The sequence below is a fragment of the Rhincodon typus genome, chromosome 11, assembly GCF_021869965.1.
Source record: "Rhincodon typus isolate 14 chromosome 11, sRhiTyp1.1, whole genome shotgun sequence".
Lineage (NCBI taxonomy): Eukaryota > Metazoa > Chordata > Chondrichthyes > Orectolobiformes > Rhincodontidae > Rhincodon > Rhincodon typus.
The window spans coordinates 49912770-49932300 of NC_063342.1; the positions used below are offsets into that span (position 1 = coordinate 49912770).

Here is a 19531-nt window from a genome sequence, read left to right on the forward strand (position 1 = left end):
TATTGTTAGATCACACCTTTTGTACCACCTTGCGATATTGCCATTCTTTAAAGATAGTGAATAAATTAAAGTTACTGGTTTTGATGAAAATAAATTTTGGACTTTACGACTGTCAGCTGACTACCTATGATGTAGTTTTTAAATAGTGGGCAATTTGAGGCAATGCTTGTGATTTTCTTTCAATCTTGACTTTTAAGTGTTCCTAAAGTGTTTATAAATGTATTGAGTACATTTTTAACTTACAAGATCTGACATACGAGCATTTCTGTATTTTCAGATGGCTACTTTATATTATCCTCCATTGTGTTCTGACTTGTGTGTAAATCATTTTGCAAACAGAATTTGCTGACAACTTGGGGACTGCCTATATTCAATTTTTGTTTGTTCTATTGTAGGCACGTTTCTTTTGTGGATTGTCCAGGGCATGACATTTTGATGGCTACTATGTTGAACGGAGCTGCTGTCATGGATGCAGCTTTGCTTCTAATAGGTAATTGGGATGTTTACAGGAGGATTTGCACCATCATTCGCAGAATGTTGTTATTTATTTCATGACTGTTGATTGCTTCTGTACTCTACTCTTGATGTAAGATTTTGTAGACAAATCCTTATGATCCTTGTAATCCTGAAAAAAAACTATTTTATGTCACTTCTTAAATCTTGCCACAATAGTTCTTGTATTTTTCCTGTGTAAATTGGCAAGTGTGAATAAGTCTGGGTTACTAGGTAAAAGAAAGAAAACATTTCAGAAAAAATAATTTGGCATAAAATGCAATATAGATGATCATGAGCTCGTTACAAAGACGCAACCAAGAACTGTATTAGCTACCTGAGTTGAAACGATAAGCAATGCTGAAGAATGCAAATGTTTTTAATCCAGAAAGTTAAGAGAATAGAAATTCTAGGTAAATGACCATCAGATCAATGTATCAATGTTTAGCATTCTTTCAGGGAGAGTATTCAATGGTTAGTTAAAACTTTGTTTATTTAAATTTAATAATTTCTTGTGATTAAATTAGAATTCCCTTTCAAATGATCTCCAGGGCTGGAATTATTTGTTTAATTGTTAGAAAATGTGTGAATCTATTTCCCTTAACTGTGTAAGGATTAGTCTAAGAATGAACAGTCGAGAGTTTATTTAGCAGAGATTTCAAAGGCTCAGCAAACGCAATTATCAATAGTGCTCCAAGTCCTACCTAATAGTGATGTCTAATTTTTGAAAATGATAAATATTTCCTTACTTTCTAGTTATGTATTACCGGATTCTTTTGTTGGCTCAATGACAATGCGCTTCACCTGATGGGCGATCAAATCTTGAGGGTCAGGAAAAGTCCCAAGATCAGTCCCAACATCGGTTGTCTTTGGTAATTAGCCAGTACGGTGGTGCAGACACTGCAGTTGGCATCAGCATCCTTATCTGAACAAGTTCACTGGGTTTCCCATTCCCAGTGTTGTATGTATATGAATGGCAAGTAATAAAGGATGAAAATCATTTGTACTGGCCCTAAAAATGTCATGAAGAAATTTCATTCACTTCTTGGATCATGATTATCTGTTGAGTATCAAAGTGGGGAATAATTTGAAATTGTATCTTTGCATATAGGGCTTCTCTCCACATCCCAGCCATCTGTAAATATGCTGCATCTTTGTAACGAGCTCATGATCATCTACATTGCATTTTATGCCAAATTATTTTTTCTGAAATGTTTTCTTTCTTTTACCTAGTAAGTATTGGTGGGAAACTAAATTATTGGGAGCTCGGATTTGTAAGCAATCATCCTTTTATGCTACAGTTAATGCTTCTTTCTCTCTTCAGCTGGTAATGAATCTTGCCCACAGCCTCAGACTTCAGAGCATCTGGCTGCTATTGAAATCATGAAACTGAAACATATTCTGATTCTGCAGAACAAGATTGACCTTGTAAAGGAAAGTCAAGCAAAGGAACAGCATGAACAGATTCTTGCTTTTGTTCAGGGTAGGTTGTCTCTAAATGAAACTTCATTCAGTTTTACTTGTAATTTCATGAATCTTGGAATGAAATGGCACATGAAGGACCATTTTGGCCAGTCGTCCGGCATCATTTCTTCAGTAGAATTTCATTTAGTTACGTTTCTTTCCTCCTCTTCAAAAGCCATATTCTTCAGTTGTAATCTGTCTTTTGTAACACTCTTGAATATGTCACCAGCAGTGTGGGACGTGGGTGTCACTAGCTGTCCAGCATTTATTGCTTGTCCCCAGTTGGCCTTGAGAAGGTGGTGATCTGCTTTCTTAAACCACTGTGTGCTGTAGGTGCACCTACAATGCTGTTGGGGAGGGATTGCAAGATTTTGTCCCAGGGACAGTGAAGGAATGGCATTATGTTTCCAAGTCAGGATGGTGAGTGGCTCAGAAGGGAGCTTGCAGGTGGTGTTGTTCCCATGTTTCTGCTGTCCTTGTTCTTCCAGATGCAAGTGGTTGTGAGTGTGGAAGATGCTGTATGAGGATCTTTGCCAAATTTCTGCAGTGCATCCTATAGATGGTACACATTAGTACTACTGATCATCAGTGTCGAGGGAGTGGTTATTTGTGGATATGGTGCCAGTCGAGCATGCTGCTTTAACCTGGATGGTGTCAAACTGCTTGAGTGTTGTTGTAGCAGAACTTATCCAGGCAAGTGGAGAGTATCCCATCACACTCCTCTGAGCTCTGTAGATGGTGGACAGGCTTTGAGGAGTGAGGGGGTGAGTTACTCTGAGTATTCAGTGTCTGACCTGCCCTTGTAGCCACTGTTTTTGTGGCAAGTCCTTTTGAGTTTCTGGTCAATGGTAACACCCAGAATGTTGGTAGTGGGGGATTTCAATGATAATAACACCATTAAATGTCAAAACGCAGTGGTTAGGGTGTTGTCTTATTGAAGATAGTCATTGCATGGCATTTTTGTGGTGTGAATGCTGCTTGTAACCTGTCAGCCCAAGCCTGGATATTGTCCAGATTTTGTTGATACTGAACATTGTTCCTTAGATACTGAACAAGTCCGAGAATGTTGCTGAGCAATGCAATCATGGGCAAACATCCCCACTTCTGTCCTTATGGGGAGAAGGTGATTGAAATGACTTAAGATGTTTGGGCTTAGGAATCTACCCTTAGGAACTCCTGCAGAGATGCCCTGGAGCTTAGATGACTGACGTTGAGCAACCTCAGTCATCTTCCTATGTGCCAGTATGATTCCAACCAGCAGAGAATATTCCCCGATTTCCTATATTTATTCTAGTTTTGCTATGGTACCTTGATGCCACGCTCAATCAAATGCAGCCTTGATGTCAAGGGCTGTCGCTTTTACCTTCACCTTTGGAATTCAGCTCTTTTGTCCATGTTTGTAGCAAGGCTGTAATGAGATCAGGAGCTGAGTGGTCCTGGTGGAACCCAGACTCTGTGCCAGTGAGCAGATTGTTGCTGTGCAGTTACTGCTTGATAGCACTGTTGATGACACCTTCCATCATTTTGCTGATGATCGAGAGTAGACTGACGGCGTGGTAGTAGGTCTGGTTGGAATTATCTGCTCTTTCTAGACAGACATTCCTGGGCAATATTTTACATTGCTGGCTTAATGCCAGCATTGTAACTACACTGGATCGGCTTGCAGTTGAATGCATATCAGCTGACTTTAAACAAACAATGTTTCCTAAAAGTTACACTTAATTTCTTTTGTGCTGTAATCTGTTTTAATCGTAAGAAAACCTTGGCCATGTACTACGTTTCCAGGTTTTGCACTGTTTACAAGCTTGAAACTTTAAGCTGGGTCCAGTTAATTAATGTACATCAGAAAAAACTAATACCAACCCCAGGAAAGCATTACTGCATACTTCCCAGTAATCTAAAAGTCAACTGTTCACTGTTACTCCACTTTTCTTTGGCCACATTTATATGTATGCAAGTGAGTCTTGTTATGTGGTTTTCATTGAATACATTTTGAGAGTCTATATTTTGAAAAAAAATGTATTGCCTCATTCAAGAGCTGGATCAAGTTAGTAAGACATGATCTGCCCAATTAGAACAAGAAGATAAACAACAAATTAAAATATTTTTGATTGTGGGGTTAATGTTGGCCACTAAACCAGAGGAAAGACCCTGTTCTCCCTTGAGTAGTAATAATTGACTACAACAGTACTTGGCCGTGATTCAGTGATATAACACAACTCGCTGAAAGGGTTCGACTTTTGAAAAGTAGAAATTGCGGTTAACTAGTATGTTCAGAAATGATTAAAAAAAAACAAAACAGCAGGTGATGGAAATCAGAAACCAAAACACACAATTTTGGAAAAATACAGCAGGTCTGACAGCATCTGTGGAAAGAAAAGTGTTAATGTTTCAGGTGCATTTCTGAAGAAGGTTCACTGGACCTGAAACATTAATCTGATTTCTCTCCACAGATGTTGCCAAACATGTTGAGTTTTTCCAGCAATTCATTTTTGTTTAGCAATGAAGCAGTTCTACAGTCAAGCCTTGTTGTTATGTAAGCATCATGATTATTAATTTTTAATAAACAGACTCGTTCAAGGTAACATTCATTTGGAACAACAGCATTTGAAAGGATCAAGCTGACACTTGGAATTGTGAGCCAGTGTGAGATGTTTGCTTTAGAAGTTGAGGAGATTATAGGAAGCTCTTTATAATGAGATTATTTCATTGCGTTAATATCTTAAATTTCAAAAGTTAACGTTGCACTGTTGAGTAATAGTATATTGTTTGGAGTTATAGCCTAATACCTTTTCATGTTTGGACGCACAGGTACAGTTGCAGAAGGAGCACCGATTATTCCAATCTCAGCACAGCTAAAATATAACATTGAAGTAGTGTGTGAATATATTGTAAAAAAAATTCCAGTTCCCATCCGAGATTTTGTATCTGAACCAAGGCTAATTGGTGAGTGTTTTATTTTCCTTGTTCTTCAAAATCTTGGATAATTGTATGTTGGATGATCATAATTTTGAACAAGTCTGAAAGGACTGAAATTACATTCCTTGCACTATAAAATATTCTATAAATGCAGTATACTTCAAACCATTAGTTGTTTTTCATCTTGAATTGGACATATTCGTGTTGTTACCAAGCATCGCATGTATTTGATCTTTTATCGGTATTGAAGTTATTGAGATTTTGGGTATCGAGGGTAACTGATTTTAAATGGAATGGCAGTAGGAGTTTTTAGACTTTTTTTTGTCAGAACACAGTTCTGGCATGCAGGGCATCTGTACCTGGAATGTTCTTGTTTTAGAACTGGAAGCTATGTTGCATATTTAAGGTCTGTTAGTTTCTTGTCTCTGATATTAGTAAAATTTACTATTTAGCCTGGTTAATGAATCTGAACCACAGTTGGAATATGCCTGTTGTTCTAGTAGCTTAAAGCACCAATCACTCTTTAATCATTCTTTGAGGTATTCTTAAAGTTTTCCTCATTGACCTGGACTTCAGCTATGTGGTCTGGCCTACTAATTTGGTAGTAGGAGCATACTGGCAGTTTTCAATAGAAAAGACACTTGTTGAATGTCCTAGAATTCTGTGTGGTTTCCTGAGATTGTATATTGGTAATTTTGGTTGAATATAAGTATATGTGCCATAAACTACGAGAGAGTTCTCTCCCTAATAGCCAAGCCAAGCCATTTCCATGATAAACATCCCAGTTAAGTTCCTGTCAGAGTACATTACCATTTAGAAGATTTCAGCAAATGGAGAAATTCCAAGTCATGCAACTCTACTCTTCTGACTTGGGTTACTTTTCTACCATCTTTGCCACAATTTACATCTTTACTGTCTGTTTTTAGCTACCTTCACAATACACTCCTAGATGTTCAACCTGAATCTTTGTTTTGTCACTACTCTCTTTTTAATTCGTCAGAATTTAAATCTAGCCACCTTTTGGCTATTTTCCTGAACACCTGTCTTTACTGTTCACTGCTTTTACCGTTGTGATTTTTAAAGTATTACTTAAATCTAAGCTAATTGTATTTATTTTTTGTTTATTTTCTTCTTGATCTTAAAGGGTGTTGAAGTAAATTGCATATTTTAAAATTTGTTTTTATGTTTTTCTCTATCAATGCAGTTATTCGATCCTTTGATGTCAACAAACCTGGCTGTGAAGTAGATGATCTAAAAGGTGGTGTAGCTGGTGGAAGCATTCTGAAAGGAGTATTAAAGGTATGACCAATGAATAAAAATTGGAATGGAATGTGGTTGAGAGCCTCTGAATTGGATCCACTGTTGGTTGAAAAGTTTAAATCTGGTGTATCGGTATGTAGCATGGAAGCTGTTCATTTGTTGCTGTAACCTGATACAAACTTTATAACTGATAAATCTGTTTTCTTTTAATTGTGTCAATTCAGTTGTTTTCAATTCGCATATACACTAACTTGCATATGTTTCAAATGTCCTCAGAACCCATAAATTCCTGCTGGTGGCAGTAATGAGCTTTTAGTTACTGCCAGTGTCTGTCTGAAGGAACTTGCTTTTGCTGCAGCTTTGTTACTTGATCATTGTGTAACAGTACTGTGTTTATACAGTTCAGTGTTTCAAATTGTGGTCTATACTAAATGGTACACATTAGTTAAGTATAGAGCTTTAAAATAAAACACTCTTTAGCCACTTAGTTTTGTATTAGTTTATTCAAAAAGTGTGTTTGTTCTTTAAAATCAGCAGTGAATTTGCCTTGATTGGTATTAATGATGTACCCTGCATCAACTTAAATTTAGTTCCTGTGATTAAAATACATAAACAGAAGCTAGGAAAAGACAAACTAGTTTGTCAAGCCGACTCCTCTCTTGTGATCACCCAAATTATCATGACTATACAATAGTGAACCCAACATCTGCAGCTATTTAGTCTGTTGGGTGGCATAGGAAAACACATGGATAATAAAAATGGGGGAAAATCCCTTTCCAACCCACTCTTGACAATCAGAACCAATCTAGCTGATTATTTGGACCATGTTTTATTTTGAAAGCCACTTAATTTCTGGTTGATGCAACCTGTTCCCCAGTCATAGTTGTCCAGCTCTTTCTTGAAGGCATCAGAGAATTAACATTTGCTGATAACACATTCCAGAAGTTCACTATCTCTGAGAAAAGATTTGCCAAACCACTTTCTTCTTGATCTTACATAATTTAAGCTTGGGTCATTGGTTTTCCATCTGTTTGTTAAATTGGAATAGTTTATCAGTAGGGTTTTTTTTCCATCTGGAAACCTTGCATTGTTGTTCTAACTTGTTAGAAATGACTAACTTCGGCTTTTGTCTGTGATAGTCATCCTGTTTCTCAAGTCTTTTGTTATTCATTAATGGGATGAGGATGTCGCTGGTTAGGCAGCATTTATTGCCCATCCCTAATTGCCCAGAGGGCAGTTCAGAGTCAATCACTTTGCTGTGGGTCTGGAGTCGCATGTAGGCCAGACCAGGTAAGGATGACAATTTCCTTCCCTAAAGGACATTAGCAAACCAGAATGGTTTTTCTGACAGTCAACAATGGATTCATTCTTAATTCCAAATGTTTCATTGAATTCAAATTCCACCATCTGCTGTGGCCTGATTCGAACCATGGTTCCCAGAATGTTATCTGGGTCTCTGGATTAACAGTCTAGCGATAATACCACTATGCCATCGCGTCCCATCATGGCTGAATATTTGTTGTATTCTATATAATATCAATGCTTTTTAAGAAAGGTCATCACAAATATTTAGTGTCAGCCCACTGGCAACTGTGTGGGTCGAGATTTCCCAATTTGGTTTACAGACTTTAACCTTATTTGTCTTCTCCTTCCTAAAATATTTTTCATGTTTTCCATTTTAAGTACTCTTCACGTCATGGTTTTGCCTTATTGGTTATTTGTGATGCATATTCCTCAATGTTCTAATAATGACATTGTGATAAAATGTTTTTTCCTCTTTTTGATCATCGTGAGTCTTTGTTCCCTTTGTTTTCCACTGTTAGGGTATTGGTACAATCTGTTATTAGCCACTGGAATCTGAGATTTCACCCTTACCTCCTACATTGCATTTTGGTGGGGCGGGGGGGGTGCGGGGTAAACACTTGAACATTTCTTCATAATAACAATCTCCCATTTTTAGTATCATTCTGGAGAATCTTTACATTTCTTCATATTTGAAGTACATCTGTGCTGTCCCTCAAATCTTATTATTAGCTCTTGCATTCTTCATCAGTTTGGCATAGGAATTCTGACATCAGTTGTTGGGCTGTTCTACAGTTTGATTCCACTGTGGCTGATTTCTACTTTGTCTCCATTTTCCCATCTTTATTCCTTAGCCCTGGATATCCTTACCTAATAAAAATCTATCAAATTCTATGTTGAAAGCTTCAAGTGTCCTTGAAGTCATAGCATTTTAGACAAGTCAGATCAACCTAATTTCACTCCTAAATGCCCCAACCCTAACTTTAACAAAATGCCTGTTTGCTTTCCAGTCTCCACCAGGGAAGGAAGTAGTTTCTGTGTTTATACGTTTTCAAATCCTTATTGCATTTTAAAGTCCATGTTCACTTGTATTCAAGGGAATATTTTCAACTTGGCCTTGTAATTTAGTCCTCCGAGACCCAGAACCAATCTGGTGAATCTGCACTGTGAATCTGTCTGGCTGGCAGTAGGCCAACTGAAAGATCTAATGCAAATGTGAACTGACGAATACTCTCTACAACTGGAATGAAATTTTCTCTTCTTTGTAATTCCTTCCTCTTCAGATGAAACCCAATATTTCATTATCCTTTTTCTTTCATACTTGTGCATTAGGTTTCAGTGGTTTATGTAAATAGACACACATTCTTTTGTGCCCTGCATAGATTTGTAGTGGATGAGGGTTGATATGCGGTGTTCAGATGGATATTAGATGACTTTATGAATAGAAACAACATGCAAGGATATGGGTAAAAGGTAGGAGATTGGGATTAAGCCAGAATACTCAGAGCTGGTGTAGATATCTTGGGCCTCTTCCTGGAATACATCAATCCTATAATTCTGTCATATTTGTTCAACGCTCAATCACATTATCCCTAGTGACTGGTAGCTCCCCAAAATTGGCACAGCTGCTGGCTTGTGCTGCCTTATTTGTTAGAGGGAGTGGGGATGATGGCTTAGTAGTATTGTTGCCAAATTAGTAATCCAGGGACCCAGATAATAATTTCAGGAGCTGACTTCAAGTCCCACTACATCAAATTGTAGCTTTTGAATTCAGTAAAAATCTGGAGTTTGAAGGTAAGTAATGACTATGAAACCATTGTCAATTCTCATAAAACCCCATCTCATTCACTAATCACCTTCAGGGAAAGAAACTGCCGTCCTTACTTGTTCTGGTCTACGTATAACTCCAGACCAACAGCAATATTATTGACTCTTAACTTTCCTCCAAAATGGCCTAGCAAGCCATCTGTACCAACTATTGCATGTCAGTTGAATCAATTATTTCATAAAGTCTAAAGATCGGAATGAAACCAGGTGACTATCTGGCATCAACTAAAGCACCAGAACTGACAGTGGTGAACACAACCATGCTGACATCACACAAAGTCCAACTTGATAACATCTGGCAATAATGAAAACTTTCACCTTCTTTCCTAATGGTACTGTATGCATACTTACATGAAGTGGGCACCACCATCTTCTCAAGGACAGAGCTGAGTAACAAATGGTGGCCTAGACAGTGGTGCCCACATCCTAATGAGTGACTTTTTTTAAAAAAAAAATCTTTCTTTTTGTCACAGGTAGGGCAAGAACTTGAAGTTCGACCTGGTATTGTGTCAAAAGACCATGAGGGGAAGCTGATGTGCAAACCCATCTTCTCAAAGATTGTGTCACTGTTTGCAGAGCACAATGACCTTCAGTTTGCAGTACCCGGCGGCCTTATTGGTAAGGAGCGTCTTTAACTTTTAATAAGGTTTTACCTGATAAAGCATATTACCTAATTGTTGGTTATAGTCCAGAAGGTCACTGAACACACGATGCAGGAAATATTTTGTTGGCTTGTCAGTATGGTGAGAAAACCATTTAATGGGAGGAAAATGCCAATGATCCACATTTACGCTTCATTATTCTTAATAAAGGACTGTTATCTATTATTTATCTTCAGTTGTTTTAAGTAGCAAATACCTTTTCTATATGATTGTACTCCAGGAATGCAGCCAAGTAAAATAGCAGTCAAAAATCAGAAGCCCGTTTACTTTCAAAGCACATAACAAGCAATGCTGCTGGTTGAACATTTGTGAAGTTTGATACCTTAGAATCTGTAGAAATACTAAATTGTCCAGTTTTAAAATATAACATTCTGTCACAATTGTTCAGTTTCTTCTGCTTCAAGCTGGACTTTTCAAAATTAATCTTGTCCCCAAGGTTAGAATTGATCAGTTCTACTCAATGAATATCAGTTTAAAAACATTTCGTGGCCTAGTCAATTGATTTAAAAAAAGTTGTTTTGACCACCGAGTCATCAGATTTTAGTTCTGTCTGTGATAATGATCAGTGCCAAGTACTGCAGACATCAACCATATTGTCATGGACAAAATTTGATCCCTTGGTCACCACGTGATGAAAGAGGTGTGTGTTTTCTTACCTTCAGTGTGGGACCCAGTTAAATAAATCCAGCATGGAGATTGTGAGCAGTTTAAAATAAAGGTTTATTATTCTCTCCCCCTCTGGTAAAATAATGTAATGGATTGTAACTGTCTCTGGTTTCTGATGACGCAAGCTCCCAATGTCATGGATGGGTTTGCTGCTTTGAAGTGGAATCAAAATTCTCAGCAGGATGTCCGGTTTCTTGCCTACTTTCTAGAAGGTTCGTTTTCAGATGAATTTGGAAGTTGCAACAGCTTAGGAGCAAAACTTCCTCTAATTTTCTTGTCGGTGCATGGACCTCCAGAGTCCATGCATCAGAATGCTGATCGGCATGTGGGGAGCATGACCATGTAACTTATAGAACATAGAACATTACAGTGTAGTACAGGCCCTTCGGCCCTCGATGTTCCGCCGATCTGTGAAACCAATCTGAAGCCCATCTAACCTACACTAGGAAACACAGGTTGGAAGTTTAAGGCCCAATTGGATTAGTTTGGTTTCAGGACAGAGTATTGACTTCCATCAGCCTGGAATGTTCCTGTCGTTCCTTGTTGAGCCAGGGAAATAGTTTCAATACAAAAAGGTTAGGTGATCATCAGGCAGCCATTTTTTCAGTGGTTTCTGTCCAGTTTTGAAATGTAACTACTGGCTGAAAGTTCATTAAATACAGGGACATATCAATATGGTAACCATGAAATTCTTGCTGCTTTGAACTTAATCAAGGCTCATGAGTACTATTTTTATGTGATTTGATTTATTGTAGTCATGTGTACCTAAGTACAGTGAAAAGCTTTGTTTGCAAGCAGTACAAGCAGATCATAGTAAGCAAGGACATACAGATCGTAGGGCACTTAGAATGAGACATACAGGTTACACTGTGCAGGAGGTACGTGAAGTAAGATCAACATTAAAGGGTTAATTATTTAACCCTTTTTGATACTAGCTAATGTCATGATGGCATTTCAACATATTTCTTCAGCCATTCGTTTCTCATGTTTTCTTCACTTAATGAAATGCAACAGAGTGACCAATCAAACATATAAGGCATATTTTGCCATAGTCCAGAGCAGAACATAAAATGATCTAAAGGGGAAATGCTTTGCCACCTCAAAGCAGTTGACCAGTGACCTCATCATAGCATGAGTGAAAGTAGAAAATTGTTACAAGCATAAAATATATTCAGTATTGTGAACTGTGTAGATTTTCTCTCCATGCACATAGTGAATTTTTGTGTATAACTAGTGTATTGTGGGACTCATAGCTAATTGATTGGAAAGAGTTGATAGCTACCAAGTTGTTGGAAGGATGAAAACCACTAATGTTTTAAGTGAATAAACTTTTACTACTTTTAGGTGTTGGAACTAAGATTGATCCAACTTTGTGCCGTGCTGATCGTATGGTGGGACAGGTGCTTGGTGCTGTTGGAGCTCTCCCAGAAATCTTCACAGAGTTGGAAATCTCCTATTTTCTTCTCAGGCGATTGTTGGGTGTGCGTACAGAAGGAGACAAGAAAGCAGCAAAGGTGAGTTCAATATTGTGCATGCCCACGTTTTTAAAAATAATATCTGAAAATAAGTTTTGAAGAATTCAGTGGCATATTAATCTGCTGAAATTCAGCATATGAAGTTCAGAAAATTAAATGTAATTTAAACAAGTGTCCGGACCCTAATTTTACTGAAGTTATGCTGGATAAGTTGAGAAGTTCTTGATCTGTTACAAAAACGTTAAAATGAGCATTTCTTAGTACATTATTTTATTTTGTATTTAAAACCTAAATTAAGTGCATTGCACCATTTATTTAAATAGTGAAATTGTATTTAGTTGTTGGTGGCCAACGAAATTACCAAAGATCCTTAGAGAGCACCTTCCAAACACACGACCACTTCCATCTAGAGAACACCACCTTTAAGTTCCTCTCCAAAGCACTCACCATCCTGACATGGAAATATATCGCCATTCCTTCACTGTCGCTGTGTCAAAATTCTGGAATTCCCGTCTTAAGGTCATTGTGGGTTAGCCTACGTCACATGAAGTGCAGAGGTTCAAGAAGGCAGATCACCACCAGCACCTTTAAGTGCAGCTAGGAACAGGCAGAAAATGCTGACCAGACAGCGAAGGCCATGTCCCATGTGTAATTTTTTTGAACTTTTTGTAAGAAATGAATTTTAGCATCAGATTTTGTTTCTTCAGGTACAAAAGTTATCCAAAAATGAGGTGTTAATGGTAAATATAGGATCCCTTTCTACTGGAGGAAGAGTCAGTGCTGTAAAGGCTGATTTGGGGAAGATAGTGCTCACTAATCCGGTGTGCACAGAAGTTGGTGAAAAGATTGCCCTTAGCCGAAGAGTAGAGAAACACTGGCGGTGAGTAAAGAAAATGGCATAAGTATTAAATTTTTCAAGGGAAGTTTTTGAAAGCTCATTTTTGCACACTTTAAAACAAATTCATAACTTCAATTCAGAAACTTATTTCAGTAGGGGTATTCAAAATGATACCCCAGAAACATGTTTTTAAGACCGCGTTGAGAATAATGATGGAAAGAGCATTGTTGATGTATATTAGGAATAGAAAATAACATTATTTTGCAGAAATGGAATGTTACTTCTAAGCATTAAAGATAATTGAAAACAAAAGTTAAAGTTGCTTTGATTTTAAACAACCTTTAACCACAGCTTTTTGTTTATACCCAGCATAAAAATTGAACACATTGAAAGAATTCAAAATTATGAATCTGCTCCAAGTGTACCAGAGTTGGCGAAATGTGAGCTGTATCTATTGTTCACATCATGAAATCTGCTGATTAAGATGGGGCTCTTTCCAACAGTAAAGGAAAAACTACACTACTACCCACACTGTTTGCAACGACCAGAGCTTGTGGCTGTATTTAGCTAGCAGTTATATATAATGGGCTTATTTGCCATGTTAAGAATGGCTTTAATGCAGAGAGATCTAAAAGGGGTTGCTTTTGTAGTGTTACCAATTGCTACAAATTATGAAACCCATGTAGAAATTGGAATTAACTTGCAGCAAGCTTCAGACTTTACTAATTTTGTTTTAGACTATAAGATGTAAGAGCAAAATCATTCGGTCTATCGACTCTGTCCCGCCATTCGATCATGACTGATTTGTTTGTCTATGCTATTCTCTTCCTTCTCCCTCCAAGACCTTTGATCCCCTTTACTAATCAAAAACCTGTCTGTCTATCTGTATCTTAAATACATTTAGTGACTTGGCCTCCGCAGCCTTTTGTGGCAGTGAGCTCTACAGATTCACCACTCTGTCTGAAGAAATTACTCCTCATCTCCTTTCTAAATAGTCATCTACTAACTTTGAGAATGTGCCTCCTGGGTCCTAGTCTCTCCTACTAGTGGAAACACCTTCCCAATGTCAGTGTTCTGAGATCCCCTTCTCATCCTTCTGAAGTCCATCCAGTACAGACCCAAAGTCCTCAACCACTCTTCATATGACAAGCTCTTCATCCCTGGCATCATTCCTGAAAACCTCCTGTGGACTCTCTCCAGTGCCAGCACATCCTTTCTCTGAGAGCAGTTGTGGGCTCTATATCTCTGTTCCAAATGCAGTCAAACCAGAACCTTATATAGCCTCAGCAATGCAGCTCCGCTGTTGTATTGTAGATTGCTTGAAATGAATGCTAATGTTGCATTTACCTTCCGAGCTGCCAACTTGAACATGCAAATTAACCTTAAGAAAACCAAGAACTAGTACTCCTAAGTTACTGTATGTTGAAGATTTCTAAAGCTTTTCCTCATTTAGAAAACATTGTGCCAGCAGTCATCACAAACTAATCACATTTCTTTCTTCCCTATGGCTCAGTGAGCAATGTACCACCTAACGTGATAGAAAACCTTACACACCAGGAAAAGTCCTGGATTAACAAATTGTTCCTAGGGCACCAGTAAGGGTCAGTGCAGTTCATCTTATTTTATAATGATCCCAACTAGATAGTGAATTAGAATTGACTGATAATATCATTCACAGTTGTATAAACTTAACAATGTTTCATTCACTAAACAAATTAACCTTTCTTTCTTTCACACAGTTTAATTGGCTGGGGTCAGATAAGAAGAGGTGTAACGATAAAGCCAACAGTTGACGATGATTAAAGCTGGAGAGAATGGTATCATTGAAGAGGACTAGTGAACTGCCTGTAGCAGTATATAACATTTTCCAAATACAGTTAAATACTACTTAAACATGGTTTAAAAGAACTTATGGTATCAAGACAGTCGACTTGGAAAAGTTTTTTTAAAATTCAACTATCTCCTGGTGATTAAAAAAAGTCTAATTTATATTTGAATAGAAGTTGTTTTCTCTGCAAGAATAAAGTTTCATTCAATCAGGTCTGTCAACATTGGCAGTCAGTGAACATAAAACATTAAAAGTGTTTTGACATTTAAAATTAAATGTGCATTTTTACCTTCATTGATATTTCTATTTTCCCACCTAAGTCTACATCTTTCTGCTGTTTCGTTCAAATAGAATAATTTTGCCAGCACTGCAAGGGATTGTCCTTGCAGAGCATTTGATAATTGCATTGAGAAAGGGTGATGAGGCAAATTTATTTAAGCTTGATCAAGGCTATTAGACCATTGAATTTCATGCTTATTGAATATCAAACTTGATGTTATTTTCATTAGAATGTCTTGTGTTTATTACATGAAGTCAAACAGCCTTCAATCTGAAAACCAGTTCTAACATTTTATCAATGAGTAGAGAATAACTTGCTGATATATGTTGCAATCTGGGGCTGATTCCGTACAGAATAATGGAATGAAAATCATCTTTGACAGCTGTCAGTACCGATCCTGTATGAAGCGACTGCAGACTCCATAGGGCATGAGCTCACAGAAACAACTAGCACAATTGGTTTACATTTGCAAACAGTCTCAATAAAGTTGATACGAGAAGTGGAAAATGACACTGGTATTTAGCAGCTGTGAGGGGTCTGGAGTGAAATGGAAATAGTTTTGTTAGAAATAGTTTTGTTATTCAACTAGTTCATCAAATGACTAATCGCTATTGATCCTGGTTACTGAAAAGTGTTTTAATTTTTTGTTGTGCAATTTGGTATTTTTGTGTCACTTAAAAATCAAAACCTTGAACTGATTACAGTAATCTTGTGCAATATACTAAAATGTTCCAGTCCTACAAACAATGCTATGAGGTAACAAAAATGGTGGCTATGATTATCAAATGGAAATTTGCTCAGCCAAGTTAGTCCTTTTTGTTCCGAAGTGACATTCCTTCTTGCAAAGTTATTTATGTGTTTTATTATATAACTTTGGGATTCAGTCTGTTTCAGCCACTGAGTAGTTAAGCCATACAGACCATTCTATTCTGAATTCAGTCAGGGCATCTCTTGGACATAATACTCCATCGATGTCAACTGTGAAGGAAATGAAAGCAACTAGCAGTTATTGCTAAGAAGGGATTATGTTCACTATCAGCAAATAGTACCTAGGCAGTTGTTTTTTAAAAAAAAAAAGGGCATTTGGATGACAAGCCAATGGTGACTTAGAGATATGAAACTATGCAACAAGCAACAAAAGAGATAGAAATAAAATTAAAGAAACAAAATCTTCAGTCCTGCTGATTAAAGGAACAATTACTAAGTCCAGAAAAACATGGCAAGGCATAAAATTATGCCTTGAGTACTGCAGCTATGGAATCATAGAATTCCTACAATGTGGAAGCAGGCCCTCGAATCCACACCTACCCTCCAATGAGCATCCCACCCAGACCCCTCCCCTATCCCTGTAACCCCCGCATTTCCCATGACTAACCCACCTAGTCTGCGCACCCTCTACACTATGGACAATTTACCATGGATAATCCATCTGACTTGTCATCTTTGGACTGAGGAAATCGATGCAGATGGGGAAGAATGTGCACACTCCACACAGTTGCTACAGAGTGGAATCAAACCTGGGTCTCTGGCGCTGTGAGGCAGCTGTGCAAACCACTGAGCCATCGTACTGCCCTATATAGTCACTTGAAAATTGTATGGCAGCAGCTACATGTAAAACATGTCTTTTGTACCATTTCTGACATTTTGTTTTCCATTTTGAGAAAATATCTGTTAAGTTTCTGTGCCTCTGGAATTCTCATCTCAGCTGGCTGATAGCTTAAATATTTCCTGATTGCTTTTATGGTTCATACTTACAATTGCACCAATGATGTAATGTAATTGAAACTTTAAAAGTGAACTTTAGATGTTTTTATAATTGTTTTATACCTATGATGTCTTTATTAATAATCTTTAGTCAACATGTTTTATTGTTCTACAAATATATTAATTCCAATGTTTAATGTAAGAAATAGGATTAATGCTTAACAGTCATGAATTTTCTACCTGCTTTTTAAATCAAATGCAGCATCAGTAGATGTGGCACCTTTCATACAAATTTAAAGGGGCATTTGGCCTTCATCTGTGCTGATTTAATTGCCATTTTTGACTCCATTCTTATTTTTTTAATCAGTAGAAATTGCGATTTTTCCTGCCCTCGAATGACTAAAAGTAATCCATGAATTCTGGAGCAAGAACAGTTTCTCTGTTTCGAATCAATGATCTTTCATCAGTCCTCGGGGGCAAAAATGAAATTTGTCAATTTTAAAATATTAACTCTGATTGTCCACAGACAGTGCCAGACCTGCTGAATATTTGAGGGGTTTTTTTTGTCAACACTGCTGTTTTTGTGTTCCTTTGGAAATTTTGTATTCATGCAACCACTACTCATTTAATCCTATGGACTTCAGTTTTGCTCATAAGTTCAAGCCACTTTTTAAAATTTTATGATTGTACAGTCCTCCATCTAACCATCATCTTCAGCTGGCATGTGTTTGAAATTTCCTCAGTACTTTGTCTTCAAGCAATAACACTCAACTATTGGTTCAGTTTCAATTCCAAGTAGGCAGTTCCATATAGTTCTATTAATTCAAGATCCTTTTGTTGCATTTCTATTAAATAAGATGTATTAAACATGTCAGGCTCGTTGTCTAAACCTTCATCCGTTTAAATGATATTTTCAAAAAACTGTATCTGAACTGAATTTCCAAGACAGGTCCCTTCATATCTGTGGGCCTGAGATCTAGTCGCAACACAATCTTAAAACAATTCAGACTGTATCTCTTGTAGCAACTCAGTTTCTCGTAGCTTTTTTTGAACCAGCCAGTTCGTTTCTCTAATTAAAATCAATACTTTCTATAGGGATTTCTTTCACTACTCCAATCACATTTCCTTAGTCATGGCTTAATCCAAATCTGTATAATCAGACTGTTTGTAACTTGTGTATATCTCCAATTAATATTTTCTCTTTCATTAACCTCTCTGGAAGACTAACACTATCCTCAGCACACATTAGTGACTGACTTGCTCTACTGTGTTGCAATATCTTTATTGGTTTATATCCTTAATTCAAGGAATAAGGAAATACCCTCCATTTGAGCAAAATATTCAGAACATTGAGTTGTCTTGATTCTGTATTAATATTCAAAGAAAAATGCTCTTGATTAGCATGAGTTACTACTCATCAGTAAATTCTATGGGAACATATTCTCTTTGCATTAAGATTAGTGTTAAAAGCCATTTCTTGATGTGCCCTTTTCTGAGGATTCCTTTGCCATTGAATTACTGTAATTGGTCTCCCATTTAATAACCAGCAATTGGTTTTGGTATGTCTAGTATTAGTACAATCTAAGCATATCATTTTCTTTATCTAATTTTTTTTGCTTCTAACCTTTCTCCTTTATTACTTGGGTATCTTTGTTTTTTTTAAAACTAGTACATCATCAATTTGCAGATATTTTCTTTTATTCCTCCAATTGCCTTGTAGATTCCAATAATGCCGTCACCCCACCTGTAACCTTTGAGATATCATGGGTATGTGCTGGTACTGCTGCTTTTGGGGTTGTTGAAACTTGACTCTTGCCTAAATAAGCTTTGCAGGAGTACTATTTCTGAATTCTTCCACAATCGTAGCATCCCTTATTCTGAATTTATTTTCTAACTTTAATGATCCTATGATATTTCTTTATCTGTTACAAATTTCTACAAATGTTTCATTTATGTTTAGAACAATAGAAATGATATAACACAGAAGGGGACTATTCAGCCCATCTTGTTTATGCTGACACAAAGATACCTAGATGTCCTTTCTGATCCCATCTTCCTACACGTGGACCATAGCCCTGCAGCTTAAAGCACTTGAGGTGCCGTTCCAGGTACTTTTTAAAGAGTTCAGGGTTTCTGCCTCCACTGCCAACTTTGTAGAGGCAAAGAATTTCAGATGCCTGCCACCTTATGTGTAAAATAGTTTCCGCATGTCACCTCTAATCCTTCTGCCACTTACTGTCTCTGTGACCCTAGTTCTTGAACAGCCTAAGGAAAATAGGTTCTTTCCTCCTGTCTACTGTAACTCTACCCATCACAGTTTTTAATACTTCAATTATATCTCTCCTCAGCCTTCTCTGTTCTAATGAAAACAACCCCAACTTCTCTGATCCTCATAGCTACAATTCTCTAGCCCTGGCAACATTATAGTAAATCTCTGCATTTATTCCAGAGCAATTACGTCCTTTCTGTAATGTGACCAGATCTGCATACAATACTCCTGTCTTATACAGTTTCATTATTATGTACCTACTTTTGTATTCCATAGTTCTGCCAATAAAGGAGAGCATTCAACACATTTTTACAATCTTAACCACTTCTACTGCTACCTTAGGAACCTGTGCACTTTTACGCCAAGATCTTTCACTTCATCTATCCCCCTCGGTATATTCCTGTTTGTGTATTCCGTCTTACTGTTTGACCTCCCTTACATCTCCATCTGCTATTTTCCTGCCACCAATCTATATATCATTTTGGAGCTTACAGCTATCCTCTAGGCTATTCACTACATGGTCAATTTTTGTGTCATCTGCATGA

General features: G+C 37.3%; 1 protein-coding gene and 1 long non-coding RNA gene across 3 annotated transcripts in view; one reads left to right on the plus strand and one right to left on the minus strand.

Annotated features, from left to right (window-relative positions):
• Positions 1 to 15009, plus strand: part of eif2s3 (eukaryotic translation initiation factor 2, subunit 3 gamma) — a 29037-nt gene extending 14028 nt beyond the window's left edge. Inside the window, exons 5-12 of the mRNA XM_020509778.2 lie at positions 396 to 490; positions 1817 to 1975; positions 4768 to 4902; positions 6080 to 6174; positions 9738 to 9882; positions 11937 to 12106; positions 12775 to 12947; positions 14645 to 15009. Of these exons, the coding sequence (XP_020365367.1) occupies positions 396 to 490; positions 1817 to 1975; positions 4768 to 4902; positions 6080 to 6174; positions 9738 to 9882; positions 11937 to 12106; positions 12775 to 12947; positions 14645 to 14708 (1036 nt within the window). The 3' untranslated portion in view covers positions 14709 to 15009. The remainder of the gene's footprint in view (positions 1 to 395; positions 491 to 1816; positions 1976 to 4767; positions 4903 to 6079; positions 6175 to 9737; positions 9883 to 11936; positions 12107 to 12774; positions 12948 to 14644) is intronic.
• The window catches only part of LOC125484460, a 50899-nt gene that overhangs the window by 12923 nt on the left and 18445 nt on the right, over positions 1 to 19531 (minus strand). Inside the window, exon 3 of one of the 2 annotated variants that reach the window (XR_007263299.1) lies at positions 15665 to 15991. The exons of the other annotated variant lie outside the window; for it this stretch is intronic. This is a non-coding gene — a long non-coding RNA (uncharacterized LOC125484460). Of the gene's footprint in view, positions 1 to 15664; positions 15992 to 19531 lie in introns of those variants that run through there. 2 annotated transcript variants of the gene reach the window in all.